At 38.3% G+C, this 22,631-nt stretch overlaps 2 protein-coding genes across 3 annotated transcripts in view; both read right to left on the bottom strand.

The window, feature by feature from the left end:
* Positions 1-1,283: 1,283 nt before the first annotated feature.
* mdm4 (MDM4 regulator of p53) lies at positions 1,284-14,855 on the bottom strand. Its single transcript, XM_088337772.1, has 11 exons — positions 14,652-14,855; positions 13,065-13,152; positions 12,911-12,985; positions 11,681-11,814; positions 11,282-11,331; positions 10,972-11,036; positions 7,435-7,531; positions 7,212-7,372; positions 4,809-4,988; positions 4,553-4,621; positions 1,284-3,455 (listed from the first exon to the last, which is right to left on the bottom strand). Exons 2-11 carry the CDS (start codon positions 13,134-13,136, stop codon positions 2,952-2,954), a joined length of 1,407 nt encoding a protein of 468 aa, XP_088193898.1. The 5' UTR covers positions 13,137-13,152; positions 14,652-14,855; the 3' UTR covers positions 1,284-2,951.
* A 1,329-nt stretch (positions 14,856-16,184) lies between these two features.
* Positions 16,185-22,631, bottom strand: part of LOC148363751 (sortilin-like) — a 41,411-nt gene continuing 34,964 nt past the window's right edge. Inside the window, exons 15-20 of one of the 2 annotated variants that reach the window (XM_088337770.1) lie at positions 22,181-22,370; positions 21,992-22,108; positions 19,947-20,055; positions 18,666-18,778; positions 18,435-18,570; positions 16,185-18,379 (exon numbers count right to left, since the gene is read on the bottom strand). In XM_088337770.1, coding sequence (XP_088193896.1) covers positions 18,365-18,379; positions 18,435-18,570; positions 18,666-18,778; positions 19,947-20,055; positions 21,992-22,108; positions 22,181-22,370 — 680 coding nt within the window. In that variant the 3' untranslated portion in view covers positions 16,185-18,364. The remainder of the gene's footprint in view (positions 18,380-18,434; positions 18,571-18,665; positions 18,779-19,946; positions 20,056-21,991; positions 22,109-22,180; positions 22,371-22,631) is intronic. The other variant, XM_088337771.1, reaches the window with a different exon arrangement.

Raw genomic sequence — 22,631 nt, 5'->3', positions numbered from 1 at the left:
TAATTTGTGGTCTGTGCAGCCCTTTGCAATTCCTTGTGATAAAGGGCTATACAAATAAACATGACATTTCAAAAGATTTCGGAAAGATATTCCACAACCAAGGCAGATAATCAAAGCCAAAATACATTTTACATTTAGTTGTCACAATATGTTCAACCCAATTTGTAACAATGATAATAAAGGTATATTCTATTCTATTTTTGTTGTCATTCTGGTTACAGTAGTAGTATTATAGCAACTGTAAATTCACCGGTGCAAATTCATGGATAGAAAATCTATTTCCTAGCCTTAATAAAATGCGAGGTGAAACAGTAGATTTTGTATATAAAGCTTTCTCCCAACCAAATAGGCCATTAAAACTAACTTTGTTTGTAAAACATTTTGGCATTTCTGTGTAACCTTTTCTCCCCCTGGCTTGTTCATCTATATATTCTTTTATTTTTTAATTATACCTACACTTTGTTTACAACATCTGTGACATTGAAGTGGAATATTTGTTCAGAACAGTACACGCGTATTGTTAATAAAGCATAGAAAAAACAATTTAAAAAAAATAGCTCATCGGCAGAAAGCGAAGTCAAGTTCAGAAGCAGGGCGAAAACCATTCCTTATAAAATTAATTTCAAGTACTTATTTTGTTTTAAAAATCAAATTTCTACGTTCAATAAATTTTAAATCTCTTCTACAAGTCCGTTATAATTATTACAAAGAAGTAACGTCACTACCATTTTTTAATCGTTTTCAACCTGACCAATATGAATTAAACCTTACCGTTTAGAACAAATTCCTTTCACACACACAAAAAAATAAAGGCTGGGTTTTTATATTATGATTGTTTTAATATATCGTTCACTATCTAAAGTAGTATCGCCTCTACGTCATATTTCACAAGACACAGCGGTTCCGTAAGAAATTATTATATAATTCGCGTATTTATTGGAGAAATAATACAGCAAACTACATACTCTTTTTCTATATTATATGTATTCAATATTTTGGTTAGCTTCCATTTATAAGAACTTTTTATTACATTTCCTACCTTAATGTAGGTTGCCACCATCCTTTCGAAAACCAAGCAGGCATTTATCGCTCCCTACAGGCAGTCGAACGAAGCGCAAGTAAAGGTCCTAACAGGCTTTTGTTTGCAAATCAATTCATCATAAAACTACTTATCTTAGAAGATCGCGTCTCTAATAGACTTGAATTTGAACCGTCGATCTTTGTACAGCCTCCTGTGGATTTTTTTCGGTTTAATATCATCACACAATAAGGATTAAGATGTATATTTTGTACAATTTTATAACAATCGCAAAAGCGCGTTAACACAACCTACAAATACAAAAAGCAAACAAAAAAATGCTTTCATGGCAGTGAAAAGCTCAAAAATCAGGCATCAATCTCCCTTTAAACCTTTTTAAGATAGCCCGTTAAGATTGGATGTTGGCAAGTGCATCGTTTAACTTCGGTTTAAAAGAGTGGTGAAGAACTGACGTTAAAACTGACACTTTGAGGAAAAACAACAGCGATCGTATGAATTTGCGCTATTTTGAGACACAGGGAGAGCTGATGCTAATGATTTTAGTAAGAGCATTGCGGTTTTACATTTCTAATTCAGCTCACATGGCGCATTATATGAAAAAAACTAGAGGACCGATCCTGTTTTATGTAGGAATACATGTATACATACCTACAAATATATACCAAAAACACAAATTAATACATGGAATTTAAACAATCACACAATTTTGCATTTTGTAATTTATTCTTTAATTACTTAATCGTTTACTTTGTCACAAAGGGAAAAAAATTCAATTAAAGGGGCGGGGCAACCTACGCTTTTCACCAATAGCAGACTTGTTTAACACTGATCAACCAATTGGTGAAATGCTCAGCCACTTCTACCCGCCCCCCATTGAATATTTTGATGTAAAACACATGGCAAAATAAAAGGACAAAATGCATTAATATATAAATACATTGCATTCAGCCATGCATTTAAGTACTATGCGATTTAGCTTATTTATATGGCATATATTTGTAGGTACTGTATTTACCGAACTACAGTGAGCCCAAAAATCCCAATTTGTGCCTTATAATCAATCCGGGGTGTTTAAGACTAATGTGCAAAAAAAATATCGGAAATATATGATTTTAACAATATCGTTTCAAGTTAATTCGGTAGTGAAAACACATTCCCCAATATTTATGAATTTTATTTACTATTATTTATGCAATCCTTGCTTACCACTGTTATAATTCCATGCGCCTTATAGTCTGGTGCGCATGATAGATGTAAAGGGTGAAAAAATAACTTTTTTGTCGAAATTCCTGCTGAAATATGTATAGATTGTGTATATGTGTCCTGCAATAACGAGTCCAACAGTGTTACCTACTGGTACATGGTAAGGTTTAATTTAGCCTGATTTTATGACCGGAGGGAGGATATTGTTAGCAGTCTCCATCGCGCTAAAAAAAAATAAAAATAAATAAAACCAGAGGCTAAACTAAACCTTACCCCATACCAGCAGGTGGCACTGTTGGACTCGTCATTACAGAACACTTATACACAAAATATACAAACATATTTCAGCAGGAATTTCAACAAGACAAAAGTTAATATTACACCCGTTACATACATATGAAAGAAATATCCCGTAATGGGGTATTTTGAGGGTGCGCCTTATAGTCCGGAGAATACGGTATTTATACACTCATTTCTACATACGGGCCAGTCCTCTGTCGTCGGGGAAACCCGAACAAGACAACCGAAAAAACTCAACTTCTAGCAGCACCATTCAAGAGATGAAATCAAGTTACGTTAAGAGCAACAACAAAAAAAAGCTGCACGTGTAATCTCTTAAATAAATATATCTCCGCTCTGGTGGATCTGATGTGAACGTGGCTCCCAACAAAACATGTCGGGGGCGCCAAAGTGCTAAATTGAGATTGTCCTACACAACAAAAACCTTAACCACTTTCTGGATGTTCTTCCCGCAACCCGGGCAAGGCGCTTGTAACTTGTGCAGCCTCCTGGCGCACGGGAAGCAGGTGAGAAGATGCGCCGTGCGGCCGTGGATGATGTTGCCGTTGCGGCCTCGCGCGTGGCACAATTTACAGGGCTCCAGCAACGCCTCGGGTCGGCATTCGGCTTCTGTGTTTTCTCGGCCGTCGCCTCCGAACGTTGGTACGAGCGGCCTTTGCCTTCTGGCGTCGGGCGGCAGGGGCCGGTCGGGGTCGGAATGCGAGGGTAGGACGATAGGATCGGAGACGCTCCGGCTGCAGTCGGGAACGTCGATGCCGATGTCGCTGTCCCCGTTGGGGATGTCGGGGACGGAGAGCGAATGGGCCAGTCGAGGGACGTCTCGGTACCAGTTCTTGCGCAGGGCCCAGCAGCGCACGCAGTAACGCTGCAGAGGGGAGTTGTACTTGCGACACTCGCTGCACTGCCAGGCGTCCTTTGGTGGGGATATCGGAGAAAGAGGATAGTTTGGCGGGTTGCTTTTTGCTGAATATTCAGACAATATTCATAAGTTATTTCATGAGGGCGGCAGTAGCTCAGGAGGTCGAGCAGTCATCCTGGGACCAAAGAGGTCGCAGGTCTGATTCCCTTTCCTACGAGTTAAATGTTAAACTGTCCTTGGGCAAGACACTGAACTAATGCCGCCTCGCATGGCTGACTCCACTATGGGTGTGTGAGTGTGTGTGTGAATGGGTAATTGTGAAGCACATTGTAATGCACTTTGGGAGGTCTTCAGGAACTTGAAAAGCGCTATTTAGATGCAGTCAATTTACATAATGTTATTTTTGGAAGAACAGAAGGCTAATTGTAAGCTCTACAAAATTCCCAATTAATGCTTTTACTTAAGATATAGTTATCTTTTTGTTTTCGGGGGCCGTATTTACAATTTTATGCAACGAGTCGAGAGTCGATTCCGCAATTAGCAGAGATAATATAAAAAAATGCAAATAAACATAAATAATGTATTATGATTTTCTTTCTGCATCATGTTTTTCTCGTCTATAAACTGGGATATGGCATTTGCTCAGTTTTAATATTTCTTTTTAAGTCTTTTGCTTGTCAGAATAAAGAGCATGCTTTTTTGCATCATGCAATATTTTAGTTTATGAACCAGGATAATATGTCACTTTTGCGTTTTGATTTTTGGGACTTTTGTTTCTATTTTATAGCATGCGTTTATTTTGCCTTCTACAAATAAATACATTTAAATGAATATAATTATAAATTGATAAAAGTACCAAAAAAAGTAAATGAATAAACAGAGCAAGCAAGTATTACTTTAGAAAGTAGACTTGTTCAGAATTACTTTCCTATTTTGATTATTTTAGTTCTTTATTAAATTTTAAGAGCATGTTTATTGTATGTTTTTTTTAAAGTTTATGTATTAGTTTATAAACAGGTGCAAGTGTAAAATCACTTGTGGCATGTAGCTTTAATATAAAAAACGTTTGCAAGTGTATATTTTAATAATTTGATTAGTTTTTGTTTCATTGCATTTCTTTACTGTAATAGTCAAATAAAATGTGTTCAAACCTGCGTGCAGATCTCGGTGTCAGTGTCATCACTGAGACACTGCGAGTCTTCTTCTGGTTCCTCTTGCATCTGAAGACACAGAACGTTTGACTAGCAAAAACTGATTCCATTTTTCGGATTTTATGAGAGTTCCATTAAAACATTCTAACCTGGTGAACAACACTTCAGAATATTTGATCCAATTCTAGTCAACAGAACACAAGGCTCGATTGCTGTTGAGATTAACATCCCAACAGACTCCACTGCAAGCTCCTACCTCTCGATCCTTTTCGTCCTTGCCGCCTCCTTCTTCCTCCTCAACCTGCGCCTCTCCTTCCCCTGGACTTCTCTCCTCCTGCTCTGCTTCCTTCATCTCGACGCTGACCTGTTCGCTTTCACCCTCTGTCAGGAACCACAGGTCTTCCGTAGTGTCCGACACTATGGCTGTGTCTTCTTCCTGCGAGGGGACGCCAAAAACATCACTCCGTCCTTTTAAACGACTGCCAAAGTGTCATGGCCACTGTTGGGAGTAACGTGTGACAAAGGAACACGTTCCTGGAAAGCCGATACTTTTTTCTGTAACCAGTACTGCAACGTGTTATTAATAACATTTTGTAACTCAGCTGTCGTAACAACATGATAAATTGGTCATGCTTCTGTCCCTCCAGATGAAAACGGGACACAAGAAAGCGGCCGTGTCACTCGGGTCAACAGCAGGGCCGACAGCTTTCACTGGTTTACCCCTGCCGCATCATACAGGTGCCCTGCCCATCCCTTAGAACACGTCCAAACATCAGACTATCCTTTCACAACAAGTCTCCACTCATTCCTATCACCAACAAGAGCTCTAGCTTCCACTACATTGAGACCTCTTTCCTGCAGTGCACTCATAACACCATCCATCCACGTCAATCGCTGCCTTCCTCTTGGTCTCCTTCAATTTACTTCTGCTCTGTAGATCCTCTTCAACATTCGCTCCTCATCCATCCTCTCCATGTGTCCAAACCAACCGAATACTCACTTATCCACACGCTTGCTCAGTTCCACTACTACTCCAGTTATGTCTCTCACAATTTGATTTCTCAATCTATCCAATCTTGTCACTCCTAACATACTCCTCTAGGTAGAGCGCTCGTCTTGGGATCAAGAGATCGCAGTTCGAATCCCGGCTCCTCCGTGTTACATGTCGAAGTGTCCTTTGGTAAGACACTGAACCCCTAATACCCCCAATAAGCAGGTTAGCGCCGTACATGGCTGCACGGCCGCTATTGGGAAATGTGAAGCATGATGTAAAGCGCTTTGGGAAGTCTTGACTTGAAAAGCGCTATATAAATGCAGATCATTTTATTTCATCTCAAAAACATTTAATTTCCTTCTCAACATGATAAGTTACCCCGCTATTTATTAAAATGGTCATCTGACTGCCAACTATTTTCTTTTGCTCACAATGTAACAGACAACCTTTAACATTTAGGAGTAGAAGAACGCTGAATTTCTCCACATGGAAATTCTCCCCAGTGTATAAACACTTACATCGAAGCCATATTTACAGCCATAAAACAAAATACTGAAATCATGGGGTCAGTTTATAGGCGCATAATTGGTTGTGTCACCAGTAGCAAATGGTAGGCAGCGCAAGGGGCATGGAGAACGACTTATGCAGGAATAACAAAATCAATGGGGAAAACGTGAGAATCTACAATAAAAGTGTGCCGAGTTTTTGTCTTTTTATTTGTAAAATTATTTTGGCAATACACCATGCATGGAGAAAAATGAAACGTCTTGGACAGTACTTAGGAACGGAGAAGGTAATCGTTGAGGGGTTTAAAGCCCAGAGACAAAATGGATGTGGAGTGTCTCGGGCTAAGTGTGTTTACAAGCTTTCAATATTGCACAAGCCAAGAAATATAAAAGCTTCACCGCTTCCAGATTGGTTAAGATTTTTTTCTCCTATCTCTTACTACGTGGCTATTTTAAAGCAATTTAATGGGGCACCAATGCAAGTATATATTGTTATTTGAAACTAAATAGTTACTGACAGAGTAACATGCGAATGTTGAGGATCTACAGAGCAGAAGTAAATGGAAGGAGACCAAGAAGAAGGCCGCGATTGACGTGGATGGATAGTGTTATGAGTGCACTGCAGGAAAGGTCTAAATCTAGTGGAAGATAGAGCTCTTGTTGGTGATAGGAATGAGTGGAGAGGTGTTGTAAAAGGATAGTGGGATGTTTAGACGCATTATAAGGGATGGACAGGGCACCTGTATGATGCGGCAGGGGTAAACCAGCGAAAGCTGTCGGGTCCTGCTGTTGAACAGAAGAGTGTGTCGTGTCACCCTGACCCAAGTGACATGGCCGCTTTCTTGTGTCCCGTTTCATCTGGATGGACGAAAGTATGACTGACTTCGGTGCCGATGTGCTTAACTTGTTTGAGCATTTGGGTTGGACACGGTCAACAAAATTTAGTGTGTCTTTTGATACTTTTTCTTTTGTATGTGTTTGTCTTGCTGTCGGTCACCCCTCTCGAGGGATATGACCAGGGTAGATGGATAGATAGGAGTAACACGCTAATATTGGACGGCAGTAATCTGGGGCGTAACGGAATCATTTTTTTAAATAAAGAAGCTAGTTCTTGTAACTAACAACTGTTCTCAGTAATGCAGCAGACACTGATTCATACTTGGTTGGTGTGAATGTCGGTGGATCCGTTACTCCTTCGGTTGTAGTTACTGCGAAGGTTGCCCAAAAACCACCAAGGCAAGCCAGAGAGGTCCCAGTCATCAAGAGTGACGTCTAATTTGGGTCGCTTGCAGGCGGAATGTGGCAAACCTTCCAGGGAGTCTGAAGAAAAAGTTATTTTGAGTCCACTGAATCGTTTCCAGCACAACACAAAATTAGTTTACCGTCATCATGGTCTCGGGGTCTTCTTTGGGAAAAGCTCGGCAGGGGAGGTCTGTCATCAGCAGCCTCTGGTCCTGCTTTGAGCATGCCTCCACACATCTGTATGGAGGGACGGGGGAGTGGAGGGAAAAAAAACACATCAGACCACATTTCTGCGACTGGTTTACTTGGAGGACTCGCAGCTCCTTGTCAAGGTGGCCTTTACATTTAAGCTGGTAGAAACTTGGCAGGAATAGGGTGAAAAAAAGAAATTTAAATAAATTGAGAATGAGGAATTGAGGAGGCCTATGCCATTTCCTACTATATTGACGTATATCATAAAACTAAATTATCATATATAATAAAAATTCTATAATGATACAAATTCATTTAATCTCTAAAACGGGATAGACAACGTAGCTCCTAAACACAACCACAAACAATTCATAAATTTGACTCCGAAAACCCTGCATATAAATGTCATTTGACAATTTAGATACATGAATGACATTCATATCCACACAAATAAATATGACGGAGACATAATATTAAATATTATAGTGAAGAGTCAAACACAGGGGTGGGAAAACTACGCCCGCAATTGGCTTTTATATCTATCAATTGTTGGCAAAAGAAAACAATTTTGCAATTTAAATTTATTGAAGCATAAGATCAAATTATGTGCTTAAAAAGAGGCATTAAATGTTAATTTTCTGTGACTGTTTCCAAAACAGATTTAATTATATTATCTACAGGGTGTTTCAACATATTTGATATCCTTTGAGATGGCAATATAGCAAAAATTACATGACAAAAAAAATATTAAAAAGTATATTTCAAGTAATGTTGAAACTCACAGCACTTGTTGACCAAATCAGAATGAGAAAGTCAATGGCACGTGAATTATGCAAACTATTTGACAAATGTTGAATATGCATACGTCAAGTCGGTGATCCAGCTCCTGCCAAACACGCTGAAGCATATCTTGGATAACAGTCCCCAGCAGGATGTTATTTTTTTCATTTTGTATACAAATTATCTAGTCGTGAATTATTACATGGAATACACATATTATAATAGCTAATATTCAAAGGATATCACATTTTTGTAACAAACTGTATTTATAAACAACACAACAATGAAACATGACATTTATATTCAAATGTCTGCCGGTATATTTTTTCTAAAGTACAAATTCGAGAAAACAAACTTTTTTCCTCATGCATTGACAAGTAGAGAGTAGATCAGCAGATACAAAATATCAAATCGTAATACTTCCGGTTGCTCTTCCTTTTTTTGAACTCAATGCGGCCTACTACTCAAAGTTTGCCCTCCCCTGGTGTAAAGAGTGAACCCTACTCCTAATGAAAGAAACTTTGAAAACGAGTGAAGAGAAGGAAGGAAATTAAGAAAAGACAAATATCGTCTGGTAATGTTAGCCAGTCACGTGCGTGTCAAGAGAACATAAACAAAAGAAAAGCATAATGTGAGGCCAGTTTGTGATTGGAAGCTGCGATCCTCCAGTGTGAAGCAGAGAAGAAAACTCTGAGACAGACAGAGAGTGTGACTCTGTCCCCCCATCCAAAGTGGAGCCGGCGGGGGCCCACACCAAAGTAGCGGGGGCACCCACACCCAGCCAGACCGAGGATGGGGCTGTACAGAGACGGTGCCACTCTGTACAAAGGGACACCGACGAAGACGGCCGCCCCCGCACCGCCTCCACTTACTACACGACATCATTAGGAACAAAGTTGGTGAAAAAAACGATTAAAAAATATTAAGACTGATTTGTATTCTAAATAGCTGATATTCAGAAAATTAAGTGCAGATAAAAGAAGCATTGTCATTTTTTTCACTAGATTTAACTGCTTTCATTAAATAAGCAAACATTTAGCAAATGAAATTAACAGGTGAACATGATTATTAGGTCTGATGTTGGCAATGAATAAAAGTACACAATAGCAATATTAAGTACAAAACTAATCAACAGTTTTTTGTTGCCTGAAAATAAATGTGCTTTTATAGTGAAAATGCCCGCAGCAGACTAAACAGTGGGCAATATTTACATGCAGGAAATATTCCTATTGAAAACAGAATATCGCCAGAATTCTGATGATGTAAAAGGCACAATAGTCCGATTAAAGTCCATCTGTGAGTTTTCCGATCACAATAGTTTGGTTTGTTTTTCGATTTGCCAATTGCCCGTGCATGTATACGCATTAATCACATCAGGATACTTTAATATGGGATATTTAGATGCCGCAAAGCACTGTGGGACTTGTAGTACAGATACAAATGATACACGCAAACTACAGCTTACTCGCTAAAAAGTCCTCACATGTATTGGTTGATTTCTCTGAGACACCCATATTGTATTTTCTGCCCCCACGGCCACAGGTGTATCTAGTATTTTTGTAGTAATGTATTTCTGTTGTGAAATTTGTCAGTAGCTTTTCTGTATTATAATATGTATTTTTGTAGTGTTTCTGTACATTTATTTTGGAATATTTCTATAGTAGTATTTTTGTAGTATTTCTTTAGTATTTTTGTAATATTACTGTTGTTATATTTTGCAGTATTTCTGGGGTAATATTTATGTAGTATTATTTCTGTATTTTATTACTTTAGAGGTATTTTTGTAGTTTTTCCTATAGTGGTTATTTTGTTTGTTTGTTTGTTTGTACATGATTCAATTGTTTGTTTGTTTGTACATGATTCAAATTGAATCTTTTCTTCCGGCGCCGTCACGAATGGCAGCCACTCCAGCAGCTCCCGTGTTATTTTCGATTGTTCTCGATTGTTCTCAGCTCAGGGATGCTGCTGGAAATGTGAATTTCCCTTCGGGGATGAACAAAGTATCTATCTATCTATCTATCTATCTATCTATCTAACCACATATAGTGTATGTCACAGTCCATCCATATATAGTGAAAATTGATGCGTTTGACAAACCACGTACAAGCAAATCTTCTAAACACACGAGATGCAAGTATAAGCTCACTTTTGAAGCAAGCAGGAAACAAGCATGATACCTAGTTGAATTTGGTGAGAGATATAAATGAAATCATCCTTTATTTCATGCCAAAAGATAAATTCTGCAAACGACCTCCAGTTGCATCATAACGTCTCCCTAGCAATCGGAATACCCGTAAACGCCATGTTACAGGGTAATTCGTTTGTCAATAGGTATACACAGTAAATGATTCAATATGATTGCTAAAGAAATCCAATATCCTCTTACCATTCGGAGTATTGCCTGCATGTAAATTAAATCACTGTCCCAGCATGCAAAAAATGTAATGAAAACTTAAAAGAAAGTACCAATGTAAAGAGGTCAACTGAGTTATAATGCAAGGGCACATGTTAAAAATACATGTGAAATTCTTCTTGTTTATATATTGGGAAATAATTTAACAATTAGCTGACAACCAGGCACTTATAACTTGCCGGGCAAGTCCATGAACTCTGTCCATTCATACTCGTGTCACGAGTCGAGCATGTAGTGAGGCGAGAACGGCACAGGAGCCCCGTTTCTTCTGAGCACCATATATCAGTTTTACCTGACCGCGATCTTCCACTCCGCCCTCAACACACTCAGGGCCCACAGAATGATTCTCTGCAGCGTCTGCATTTCAGATAAAACACAGTAACAGCAACAGGAACACCACACGCTCTTCACTAAGCTTTTTGGGCAGTCACATCTTGTCCTTATTCTTCTGGCCCTGATCTCAAGAGACACGCATTCGTCACAAGCACACATTTGGCAGCAAAATGACCACCACAGGATCTAAACTTTGTATTCAGTTACAATAGAGAGCAAAGGAGGAAGGGAGGAAAAAAATCAGAAGCGAACATTTCTGTGTCACTTACCAGCACTACCGAGGATGATGACGTATTTCTTGAGCATTTCATACACTGGACTGTGGGGGCAAAAAAGACACAATGTATGATTAGAAACAAAAGTTGGGACTTTGGTGGTCACACACAATCCAAAAGTTGAAAAAGGACTAGGAATAAAGTCTGCACATTTTTTCTTGCCTGTTTAAGATAAAGGGATTGTGTCATTGTGAACTGTGAGATATTTTGTGATTAAGGGCGTTACAAATAAATGGGACTATCCGTTATTTTCTGATTTCCTACTTTTTCCTTTTAATTCTGTTAATACGTGTTTATCTCAGAGTGCTACATCTAATCTCACTACATTGTAATCAATGACCCAACTGCCAATATGCAAATCAAAAAATTTGCCCACCCCAGGTTAGGTTGTACCTTGGATTCTTGACCGAGAAGCTCTCCACTTCCAGCAGCTCACCCAGCGGGTCATCCTGGCAGTGGACAATGTGCTGCCTCTGCTTGTCGTACAGCTGCTTTCCCATAATGTACTGACCCAAATAGTGCATCACCTGCACAGACATTAAACTTGATGGCACATACAGCTACAGTTGAAATTTCAAACAGTAATGCTGCTCAAAATAAAAGTCAACCCTTTGCCGATACTGCAGACCGCTGGGATATGGCGACCACACATTACGATGTTTTCACTTTATGATGTAGAATAAGATGTTTTTTGGCCACTAGAACAGCCTTTTCTCTTCTTCTAACTATAAAACATCAACAACAAATTATTCTGCGTGCACAAAACCTAAATTTGAAATCTGCTGTGTCAGTGCGTAAAACAAGATCCGCCTCCGTCCGCTATCGGTCGACACGATATAAAATTCTTGTCTGCTATTGGTTTGTGTCACAGCATTATGAAAATACAAATGTGATATAGGATGAACTCTCTCCCACAAGGTCTTTTTATTTAGTTCCAAATATTGTGTGCTTCTTTGAGATTTTTCAAGTCTGCAATACAATGCATTCTTTTTTGTACTGTATTTATTTGCAATTGGTCCCGAAGCTTGTAGTGATGCTACAGGGAGAAGCAAAAAAAACCATGATAACCCGGGAAACAAAGCTTGCGATTATCAAGATATATGAAGAAGGCTCATGAATCTCCACCTTTGCTAAAGAATATGGAATATAATTGACGATTGGGCCAATAATAAGAATAAGGAGGCGATTAAAGCAAGGAAATATTCTAAGGGTAGGACAATGCACACAAGTGGAAATTGTAAAATCAGTTTCATTTTTAATTTGCTGTCGCCATCCGCCTGCTACATCCACCTGCTACTCTACTCTACTCTACCACCTTAAGTCACATCACGTCAAAGGTAAACCAAATGTATTTTTTCCTGTATATTTATGTTATTTAATCAAAAGTACATATATAACACATACAAGCTTACTATATCTTGTTTTGTTCAATTTTTTTACAGAACGCTCGAAATGCATTAACTAGCATAGGTATATATCCCCTACGATATAGCAATTACATTTTTAAATGACTCACTTCACAACAAATTAATTTTGTCTCCTAGGGTTTACTGCAAAGCCTTTTGATAATGGATACTATTATTTTTTGCCTGCCTAAAACAATTCATTCGACGGATAACGAACCTCTTTGAGTGTGAACACATCTTCCTGGGCTCCAGCAATGCGCAGAATTTGCAAAAGAGGGGCTTTAGGTCGGACCTGAATTGCATTTATTTCAAAACAAATCAATTAATACAAGTCAAGATGCATTTTTAATGTTGTTATATGACCGATGTACCTGATTTCCCTCTACAGGCAGTGCCCTGCTCGGTGTGCCTGAGGGAGAAGCCAGGGCCAATGGGAAGCTCATAATCAACGGTGAGTAACTGAGTGAACATGAGGTATACGTTAAAAAGGCTGAATTAATTCACATTAAAGCATTATTTAACACATGGAGGCAGGTACCACATGAAACATTCAGCAGAAAAATGTACTGTGGTTAGAATTAGAATCGTCTTTATAGTTAGTTACCCTTTCTCTGTTGGAATGAGAATCATAAGGTGCCAATCTGCATGTATTTGTTTGGCAAACTTGCTTTTCAATCTAAGCAAAATACTTAAACCTGATTTTATTTATCGTATCTTGTTTTTGAATTATGTTGCTTCTAATACCATTCAATTATTGTTCTTACGCACTTACACTTAAGGCAGCCCAATCACGACCTTATAAATAATGCCCATCTCATTTGTCGTTTTAAATGTTTTACATTTTTCTCCTGAAGGGCCACGTCTTATCTCGTCGTAGACAATGTTCGCTACGTTGTGTTCAATGACAATGAAGACTACATTATTCTAATGAGCACTGTCAGTGGCATGCATTTTATTTTTGTGAATGTTGGTTAATGACACAAATATGCATTAGTCCCAGGGTTGGGTAGGGTTACTTTAACTTGATTACTTTCAATTACTTTTGGATTACTCCAATACCAAATATGCTAATAAAAGACAAAATAAACTAAATATGAATAAAATTACTAAATTTTGTGCTTGCTTGGGGAGTAACGGAATACATGGAACGGCAAAAATGATGTTGGCAAGCTGTTTGGATTTATTTTCATTTTGTTTCTGTCGCATTTTATGTTAGTTTTGCCGGAGATCAAAGAGATCAAAGCCAGGAGAGAAAGCTAACCACGTGTTGTGAGTCATAATTTTATTCATATTCAGTTTCTTTTGTCTTTTATTAGCATATTGGTATTGGAGTAATCCAAAGGTAATTGAAAGTAATCAAGTTAAAGTAACCCTACCCAACCCTGTGCATGACAAATGTAAATAACACTTTACATCATTGTCCCTTGCAATTAAAAGCAAAATCAATAATATTCGTGTCGGTCTTTTGGTAATACCGGCAGTTATTTACGAGCACAATTAATAATAACATGACTAGCGTTTGCAGGTTTTTTTGCCGTTAACTCTTCTAATTGCGCAATCAACTCTCGACTCGTTGCACGAAATGCTAAATATTGCCGCAAGAACATATTTGAAGTAAAATCATAATTCAGTCCACGATATTGTAAAATATGATCAGTATTTACACCACGTTAAATGGCGTACTTCACGGCGAAATAGCACTAATTGGGAATTACTAAGTTAAATAACCTGAGCGTTTAAAATTGGTCAGCTACAGGGAAAAGCACAGACGAAATAGAAACAAATACACAATGTAGGTTAAGAAACAAAATTTACACGTTTTTGCTTTATATAGTTTAATAGTTTTTAGGACCAGTTGGACATCTGTCATACGTTGCCAGCAAGCGGGTCAAAACAACGAAGCTAACCATCAGCCTCCAGTTGGTTATGCTAAAAAAGGTTAAGAAAAGCTTGTTTACCTTGATTGAATGCCATTACTCAAACACCAGTAGTCTGCTTCGAGCGAATAACGGGTTTAGTGCGAAAATTAAAACAAAATAGGGAGTCTAAATCCTGGCTAATTCACGCTAGCTGAGAAAAAGCTAAAGGGTTAGCTTTGGTGCTTTTCGAAAAGAACAAATTTCCGGAAGTAGTGTTACATTCCGGAAGTTACGCCAACTAGTGTCCAGGAGGCCAAAATGGGGTACAGTACATGCTCCTGTCCATAATGCCAGCCGGTGAAGCAGTTTTTATATATAAAATATGCATTTAACCTTTTTTTGAGTTTTCAAAGAAAAATATATAAACATTAATACTTCCTCTTTTTTGCTTTTGTATTGTACACTCTATTGCAAATTTGAGTGAGGTACTTATTTGAATCTGTAGAACATGCATCAAATATGCGGCGGCGGGCTTGATCCGCCCCGCCAATGGATTGATTCCGGCCCGCAAGACAACGATCCCTTTCACTCTGTTGCTTCTACATCTAGCTTTCTATTTGTCTTTTTTCTCTCTCCTTTTCTCCTCTCATTTCCTCCCCTCCTTCCTTCTTTTTTCTCTCGCTTTGTCCTGTTTTAGTTCACTCTCTCTCTCACTCATTTCTCTTTCCCACTCTAATCCACGAGTACAGCCCTCTCAACTTTGGATGTTTTAAAATAAGTAACTTTTATTTAATACTTCATTAATTTTGTTTAGTTTTTTTTTTAACCACCAAGGGTGCTCAATAACACACACCATCCCTTTAAGAATGGTTTGTTTTTCCTTTGTACCTGTATCAAGTTCTTCATCGTAACTGTAATGTACAAATTTTATGTTGTATGCTTTTATTCAAAATTCATCTTCAGCTAAAATAAAAACAATCTAGTGTCAGATACTCTTGCCCAATGCTAGCATATTTTTTTGTAATTTTTCGACTTATTATGAGAAATGTTTTAAGTAAAATGCTCCTCCAGTAAACCAAACTGACACTACTTGGAAAATGATTTTTGGGGGACATTTAGTCTCCTAGAATTTTTTTCAAACCATTAAGAGATGCTGAAACTACACACAGTCCCTTTAAAAATAATGAAACCTAAGATTAGGATAGACAATAATTTACAAGGAATTGCTTGTAGGCTGGCAAAAGTTTTGAATGCTTAAGAAAAATAGTGCAGTGAAATGTAGCATTTTTCTATACATTAGCAAGTCATATGTATTTAAATTGGATGTAAACATTAACGCAATAAAATACATGCACATTTGCAAATTAAAATGGCGAAATAAAGTTGATCACTTTTCTATACATTAGCAAGATTTGGCTCTGACCGAGGTGAGAGGGAAGAATCTGCAATGTCCTCCATACTGGATAGAGATCAGCCCATGGTTTCCTTCTGTAAGGCTCTTCTGTCTGCTACGGTTTCTCCAGTAGGATACTCCTTTAAATGCGTTGCTTATTTTATTTGCAAATTTCAAAATGTAACTTTATAGTGACGCGAGGCCGCCTTGCAAAACAAACACACACAATAAACATTACATGTCATTCAAACATTTTATTGAATAATTTCAATGAAAAAGAAATATACAAATCCAAATCAAACTATGGGACACTTCCCTCATGGTTTTATTATAGTAATGTTAAAAAAATGTGACTCAAATATACACAGAGAAAGAGCAACACGGTACCATAGAGATGACGAGAAGGCTTCTTTTCACAGATGTGTAGATACAGTGCAAACATATTATTCATGAACTCCAGTACAAAATGAGCGAGTATATATAGAGCATTTGTTCTCACGGCTGATAAACAATCAGACTGCTTCAAGAAATGTAGCTTATCTGCTGGAATATAACGGGGAGGGGGAAAGCCTCCTGCCTCTGCATTCGATTCATTTCATTATCAGAAAATGCACATGATCAAAATCCGTCTGGATATAAAAAGGAATAAAGAAGTTTAAAAAAAATCTCTTATTATTGGTACCTGCAGCAATCTTGATATCATGACAGGGGGGAAATAAAAAATATAGAAAATTGTATAGAAACATTTTAACTATTCCCTTCAAGGTTGTTCATCGGGCGACAGTGGATTCATCTCCACGACACAAATATAAAAGTGCTTTGGCAATCATTCAAGTCTTTTGTTTCCACTGATCCAAACATTTCCTTAACCTTCCCAAAAAACAATTATACTTTTGATATGACGCAACACAGCATTAGGACTTGTAGTAGAGAAAATGATGTAAAATACAGGCTATAATACTGGACTCGGGAGTGAGTTTCTCCTACATTTCGGGTGCTTTGGGGAAACAAATACACATAGTAGTTTACAAGCAAGTAAAATGTTGACATCTAAAGTGCTTGAAACGTTAAGTTTGCAGCTAAAAGTGACAAAAATGAGATGTTGATCGAAAAAAATGTAAAGGTGCTTGTTAAAAAATCTTTTAAAAAATTTTAGGAAAAAAAAAAATCAATATATTGCAGCCCACTTGAGGAGAATCTGCAAAATACTTTGTGTTACTACTAAAATGTTTGATCATGATCATCCGTTTTTTGTTCTTTCTAGTCACTGATCCATTATTGGTCCATAATGCTAAAAAATGTCTGCAGTGCATGAGCATTTGTAGTCTCTTTGAGCACAATTCGACATTTTGACCTTCAACAATAAAAGCTCAGCAGGAACACAAGAGTCTTTTTATGAGTTTTCCCTTTATACCTTCCATTGTATGGAGGAACCATCGGGTCATATGGAGAAATACATGGAGGAAAAAATAAATACCTATAAATGTTTGCCACTTGAATATATGAACACATCAATACCTAAACATATGACCTCAATACAAATGATTTTGTCATGTATTTTGTCATTTATCAGGTTCAGTATTTCGTGATGTATTTTGCCAATTGTGTCATACATTTTATTATATATTTTAACATGTATCCTGTTATGTATATTGTCATTTATTCATTTTGGTATTCATTTACCTTGTTATTTATTTTGTCATGCAGTTTGTAAATGTATTTAATTCAAAATTTAAAATTAAAATGTAATTTTTAATTTAGTTTGACATTTATTTATTTTGGTTTTCATTTTGTCATGTATTTTGTCATTTATATAATTTGTGATGTATTTTGTGATGTTATTTTTTGTCATTTATTCATTCTGATCTTTTTTTGTTGTGTATGTCATTTTTTGCTGTGTAATTTAAAAAAATATTTTGTCATTTATACTCTTCTATATTTATTTTCTCACAAAAAAATGTTATAGTCGGGGCGGGTCAAATTGGCTGAGTTTCTTTACCCATTGGTTGATAGACAAGTGGACCTATCACCTGCAATGCCTTTCTTCACCCATCAACCAATAAGTGATAAAATTAGGCAACTGGGCCACCTCTGCATTTGAATAACATTTTGTTGTGACAAAATACACAACATAATCAATGAAAAACTGCATTCCTGTCATATATTTAGGTATTAAGATTTTTTTTTTGCGTTTATTTATTTCTATGGCATATATTTGACGGTATATTTTTTCTTCATACATTTATTTACACATATGGCAGGACTGCTCCTCCATACCATTGATCGTTGTTACAATAATAAGGGAAAACCTCGCCTGCTTGAGAATTCATACTGCTGCTGTTGCGTCCTCTGGCCACCAGGAGGGCGCATAAATTGAAAAGCAGATGACAACCGGCGCGGGGGTTGGAAAATGTCCAACTTATTCCAAGAGATCCTGCGAGGAGAACAAACCCCGTTTAAAACTGAAAAGGGGCTGCGGTGGTTCGTGCTACCTGATCTGAATCCTCGTTGAACGGCGCTACGTTTGCACCCGTTTCCAAGTATTGAGCGTCCACATCGTCCACGCCTTCCATTTTGTTGGCTTCGGCATGTTCTCTCATCACGGAGTAGCGGTGCACCAGGAAACTGAGTAATGCATCGTACGTCGTATTAAAATGCGAGAAAATATTAAAGCTTTTGAGAGAGGAAAAAAAAAAAAAAAAAAAAAAGAGTTGGCGTACCGGCCGCCGCAAATGTATTTCTTCACCACCCAAACAGCCACGATGGCACTAAGCAGCAGCATCGCTATGACGACCACGCTTATAATGGCGGCGTTTGATGAGCTGTTGTCTATCTGCCAAGAAAGACAAAAGCAGAATGTCAATATCGTCTTTGCAGACCGAAACATTTAATTTTGGCATCAGCCCCACGGTGCGGAGGCCCGAAGTTCAATTCCGGCTACCGGCCTCTCTGTGCAGAATTTGCATGTTGAGGAGAGAGTTTCTTCCTCATGCCATAAGGCTCTTTAAATCCACCCACATTAAACCACACCCCCACATTGCATATTACCCAATTTTTATTACAGTGTGTATTTTATGTAGCACTATTTAAATGCTCTATATCAACATGTTACATTGGGTATTTATGTATTATATTCCCTATACTTTATTATTGTTTTATTTCCAACAGAAGGATACTGCTGGAAGTGTGAATTTCCCTACGGGGATGAATGTCGTATCAATCTATCTCTCTATCTCTCTATCTCTCTATCTGTTCTCCCCGTGCCTGCATGGGCTTCCTCCAGCCGCACCGGTTTCATTCCCCATTCCAAAAACATTAAGAATAAGTGGTGCAGAAAATGGATGGATGGTTAACTCAGGAGAAAAATTGAGCTGAGTTAAAGAAGCTGTACGAAATCCTGGTTTGTGTCATCGTTGCAGCCTCTGGTCAGCTCATTTGTAATGTGCATGCAAGTATGTGCATTTCTTAGACGCGCTAGCTTAAACTCATCTTTTTTCACGAGTCTTGGGGATTGGGCTAACATTTGTACTGTATTTGAAAGAGGCATTTTCTTACTTTCACCATTTTCATGCTATACCAATATAATAGATAATAAATAATATACGTTAATCAATCAGTGCCCTTACACAAACGGGATTTTTTTGGGTGGTTAACTGATCCTATTTTAACCCCACTTCTAATAATTACAACATGTAACAACCTTGTAAGAACAGAGTAGCAACATAGTAATATGTTATTTTAAAAACGCATATCGAACACTCACAAAAAAGTAGTTCTTGCTTAAAAACTGTTGCGGACCCCGATCAATGTAATAAATACTTTTAAATTAATATTAAAAACAATACTTCAATTACATTTCTGTACAGGGATATTATGATATCAGGAAATTAATTATATTTGTATAATTGTGAAATAAATATACCACTTCAGTTCTCACTGTCCGTTCAACAAAGATAAAACTGAAGATGTTTGAATGAATGATAAAAATTAACTGCACCAACCTGAGAAAAGGGATGAAGTGCATCACTGGTGCACCTTCTCCTCAGGTCCGTCTCCTTTCGGACAGGCTGGAAACCGCCGGTGCACATATCCCCTGGAATTTTTCTGTAACTATAACGGAGGAAAAAATGCAACATGAAAAGGGAAAGCACCGAAAATGCAAACACTGAGCTCTAGCTGATGGAGAGGCAGTAAGGCGAATTGTTGCAGTAGACCCCCTGCGATACAATATGAACCCCCATGTGAAATTGCCATCTAGTGGGAGATAGAAAGCTATGCTGATTGGCCAAATGCATTCCGAACCCATGGTACCCCAGATAAATATTAAAACAACCAAGTAGGATATAGTAAGTACTTTTTTTATGTAATTTACTGGAATATGGTTAAATAACATTATATAAATAATTATACCTGTAAAGGAAATTTTATGTACCTTTTGTGTGGCGTGATGGGAGTTGGTCTGGTGAAGCAGCGGACAAATGCAAAGGGGCAGAGAGATGGTGGATTACAAATAAAACTGATTTTAGAACTTCCAGTCGCGAAGATAGGCATAACCCTAAAAGATTCCCTGTCCTTTATCGCCTCCTTATTTTGAGTAATAGTCCGAGTAGTTTTTCAGTTACGCCCATGCAACTTGGCAAGGGTGCCTTTTTCAAAAGTCTTGATCATTGCAAGCTTTGCTTCCATGGTTTTTATATTTTTACACTCTTTGAGATGACTTCAGCCCACAGTGAATGAAAACAGTAAAAAAATACAGCATTTTACAGTAAAAACCTGCAGTCTTTAGGAAGCACACGAAATTCTAAACTGAACGAAGACAGAAAAAAGCATTATGGGGTAGTTTAGCTAACAGCATAACTGCATTTTCATGATGCTGTGACGTAAACCAAAAAAAGACCAGCATTTTATGTTGAAAGCTCACGGGAAAAATGCCGTTAAGGGGAGCTTAAAATTATTTTATTCTATACTATAAAGCACATGTATCAACTCATGGCCGCGTTAAAATGTCCGAGCGTCTCGGAATGAATGGTTCGAGAAAGTTGACCTAAAACTACATTTCCCATAATGCCCGTTGACTAAAAAACCTGCGAATTGACGGCTCAGCATCACTACACTACAGTGTTTCCATTTTAATTCCTAACAGTTTGACTTAAAAAAATCTCAAAAATGTCAAAGAAGGTGTTATATTTAGTTAATAACAATAACATTAATAACATTCTATCCTATGGTTATGGTTTTAACGCACAAAAATGCGTTTAGTCGAGGAATCAACTCCTTGCCCTGAAGAATTCTCGTGCCGGCGTGATGAGGGGGCCCTATCGTGGATGCAGAGCTGGAGCTAAGGTGAAGGCTAAGCGGCTAGGGGCGTTATAAGTCTTCGGTACCGTCCGTAATCCTGGTAAATGTGAACTCTCTACCAAATAAGACCGACGGCTGTTGTAGTGAAAAACATCAAAGTGCACAGGGAGTGCAGTTTGCTGCGTTTTACGGAAACGTGTCTCACGTCTAGCATCCCGGACGCTAACGTGGAGCTACCCGGAGCTACAGCGCTGTTAGACAGAGACACAAAAGCCTGCGGGAAGCAGAGAGGTGGACTCGCTATCTACGTGAACACGAGGTGGTGTAACCCTTGGCACAAAGATTTCCATCTGCTGCAGGGACGTCGAACTTTTGGCCTAGCGTGTGACGTCATCCACTTCGCTGTGGCTAAACTACAACACAGCACCCCGAGGCCATCCTGTTAATCGGTTAATAAACAACAAAGGATACTGTTGGAAGTGTGAATTTCCTACGGAGATGAATAAAGTATCGATCTATCTATCCATAGGTATAGTTGGATGCTTTCGATGCAACTGTAATGTTTATAACTAGAATCAGTGGTTATTTTACATTAAGCAGTTGTTACATTGACATCAAGCCCTTCAAGTACAACCATTACAGAGATCCGAGAGTTTGAGACCCCTGCCCTAAAGTAAAAAGGTCACAAGGCGGGGATGACGTGAGGTCCACTGTATTCACGTTTTATTGCTTTAAAAATATATCTCACCCACTGGTCCGCAGCTCCTCTGTAGTTCCATTGAGACATAATTCCAAAGGATGACCCTTCATCTCCTCCTGCTCCACACACTCTGAGCTGTTCTCAGTTCGGTAGTAGCCAAAGTCACTACAGGGCAAATAACGGTCAGTATTTACACGTATAAACTCAAGTTTACCTGTAGGCGGTGGTAGACAGTACCACTGGTAATCGTTCAGTGTGCAGGCGCAAGGAGCAAGAGGTTGCCTGCCGCTGAAGGTCCTCCCATTCCAGCAGACAGATTCTTTCCTTAAGCGAAGGAAAGTTTGCTTGTAGCCCAAAATACAGCCGTCGGCCGAGCTGTCGGTATCGGACGAGTGAGACAACCACGGCGTGTAGTCTTTGTCAGTACCTGGGGAATTGAAAGGTTTATCGTTTAGTAGACACCCAAAACAAGGAGAGAAGAAATTGATAAGTTTCAAACTTGCAGGGGAAAACTATATAAAACCCTCAGATAAGAAATACCAACATGCTCTAAAAGCCATCCCATGAGCCCTTTTTTTAAATTCAATCTCTCAGGTTACAAAAATCAGATCCGCCCTAAAGGGTGTGAATATCCAAGAACAACAACATCATTAGCCGATAGTGACAATAATGTAAACTGTGCACAACA

This window comes from Urocampus carinirostris, chromosome 6 (genome assembly GCF_059441175.1).
Source record: "Urocampus carinirostris isolate Australia breed hairy pipefish chromosome 6, RoL_Ucar_1.0, whole genome shotgun sequence".
NCBI classification, from domain to species: Eukaryota; Metazoa; Chordata; class Actinopteri; order Syngnathiformes; family Syngnathidae; genus Urocampus; species Urocampus carinirostris.
The sequence above is the reverse complement of the archived record's forward strand: the minus strand, read 5'-3'. Positions and strand labels throughout refer to the sequence as shown.

Excerpts from the sequence above, each read along its gene's own strand:
- mdm4 (XM_088337772.1), bottom strand. The coding sequence starts at position 13,136 with ATGAGCTTCCCATTGGCCCTGGCTTCTCCCTCAGGCACACCGAGCAGG. Across the intron at positions 11,815-12,910 it reads ATGTGTTCACACTCAAAGAG|GTGATGCACTATTTGGGTCA; the intron begins GTTCGTTATCCG and ends ATGTCTGTGCAG. Across the intron at positions 7,532-10,971 it reads GAGTGGAAGATCGCGGTCAG|ATGTGTGGAGGCATGCTCAA; the intron begins GTAAAACTGATA and ends CCCTCCATACAG.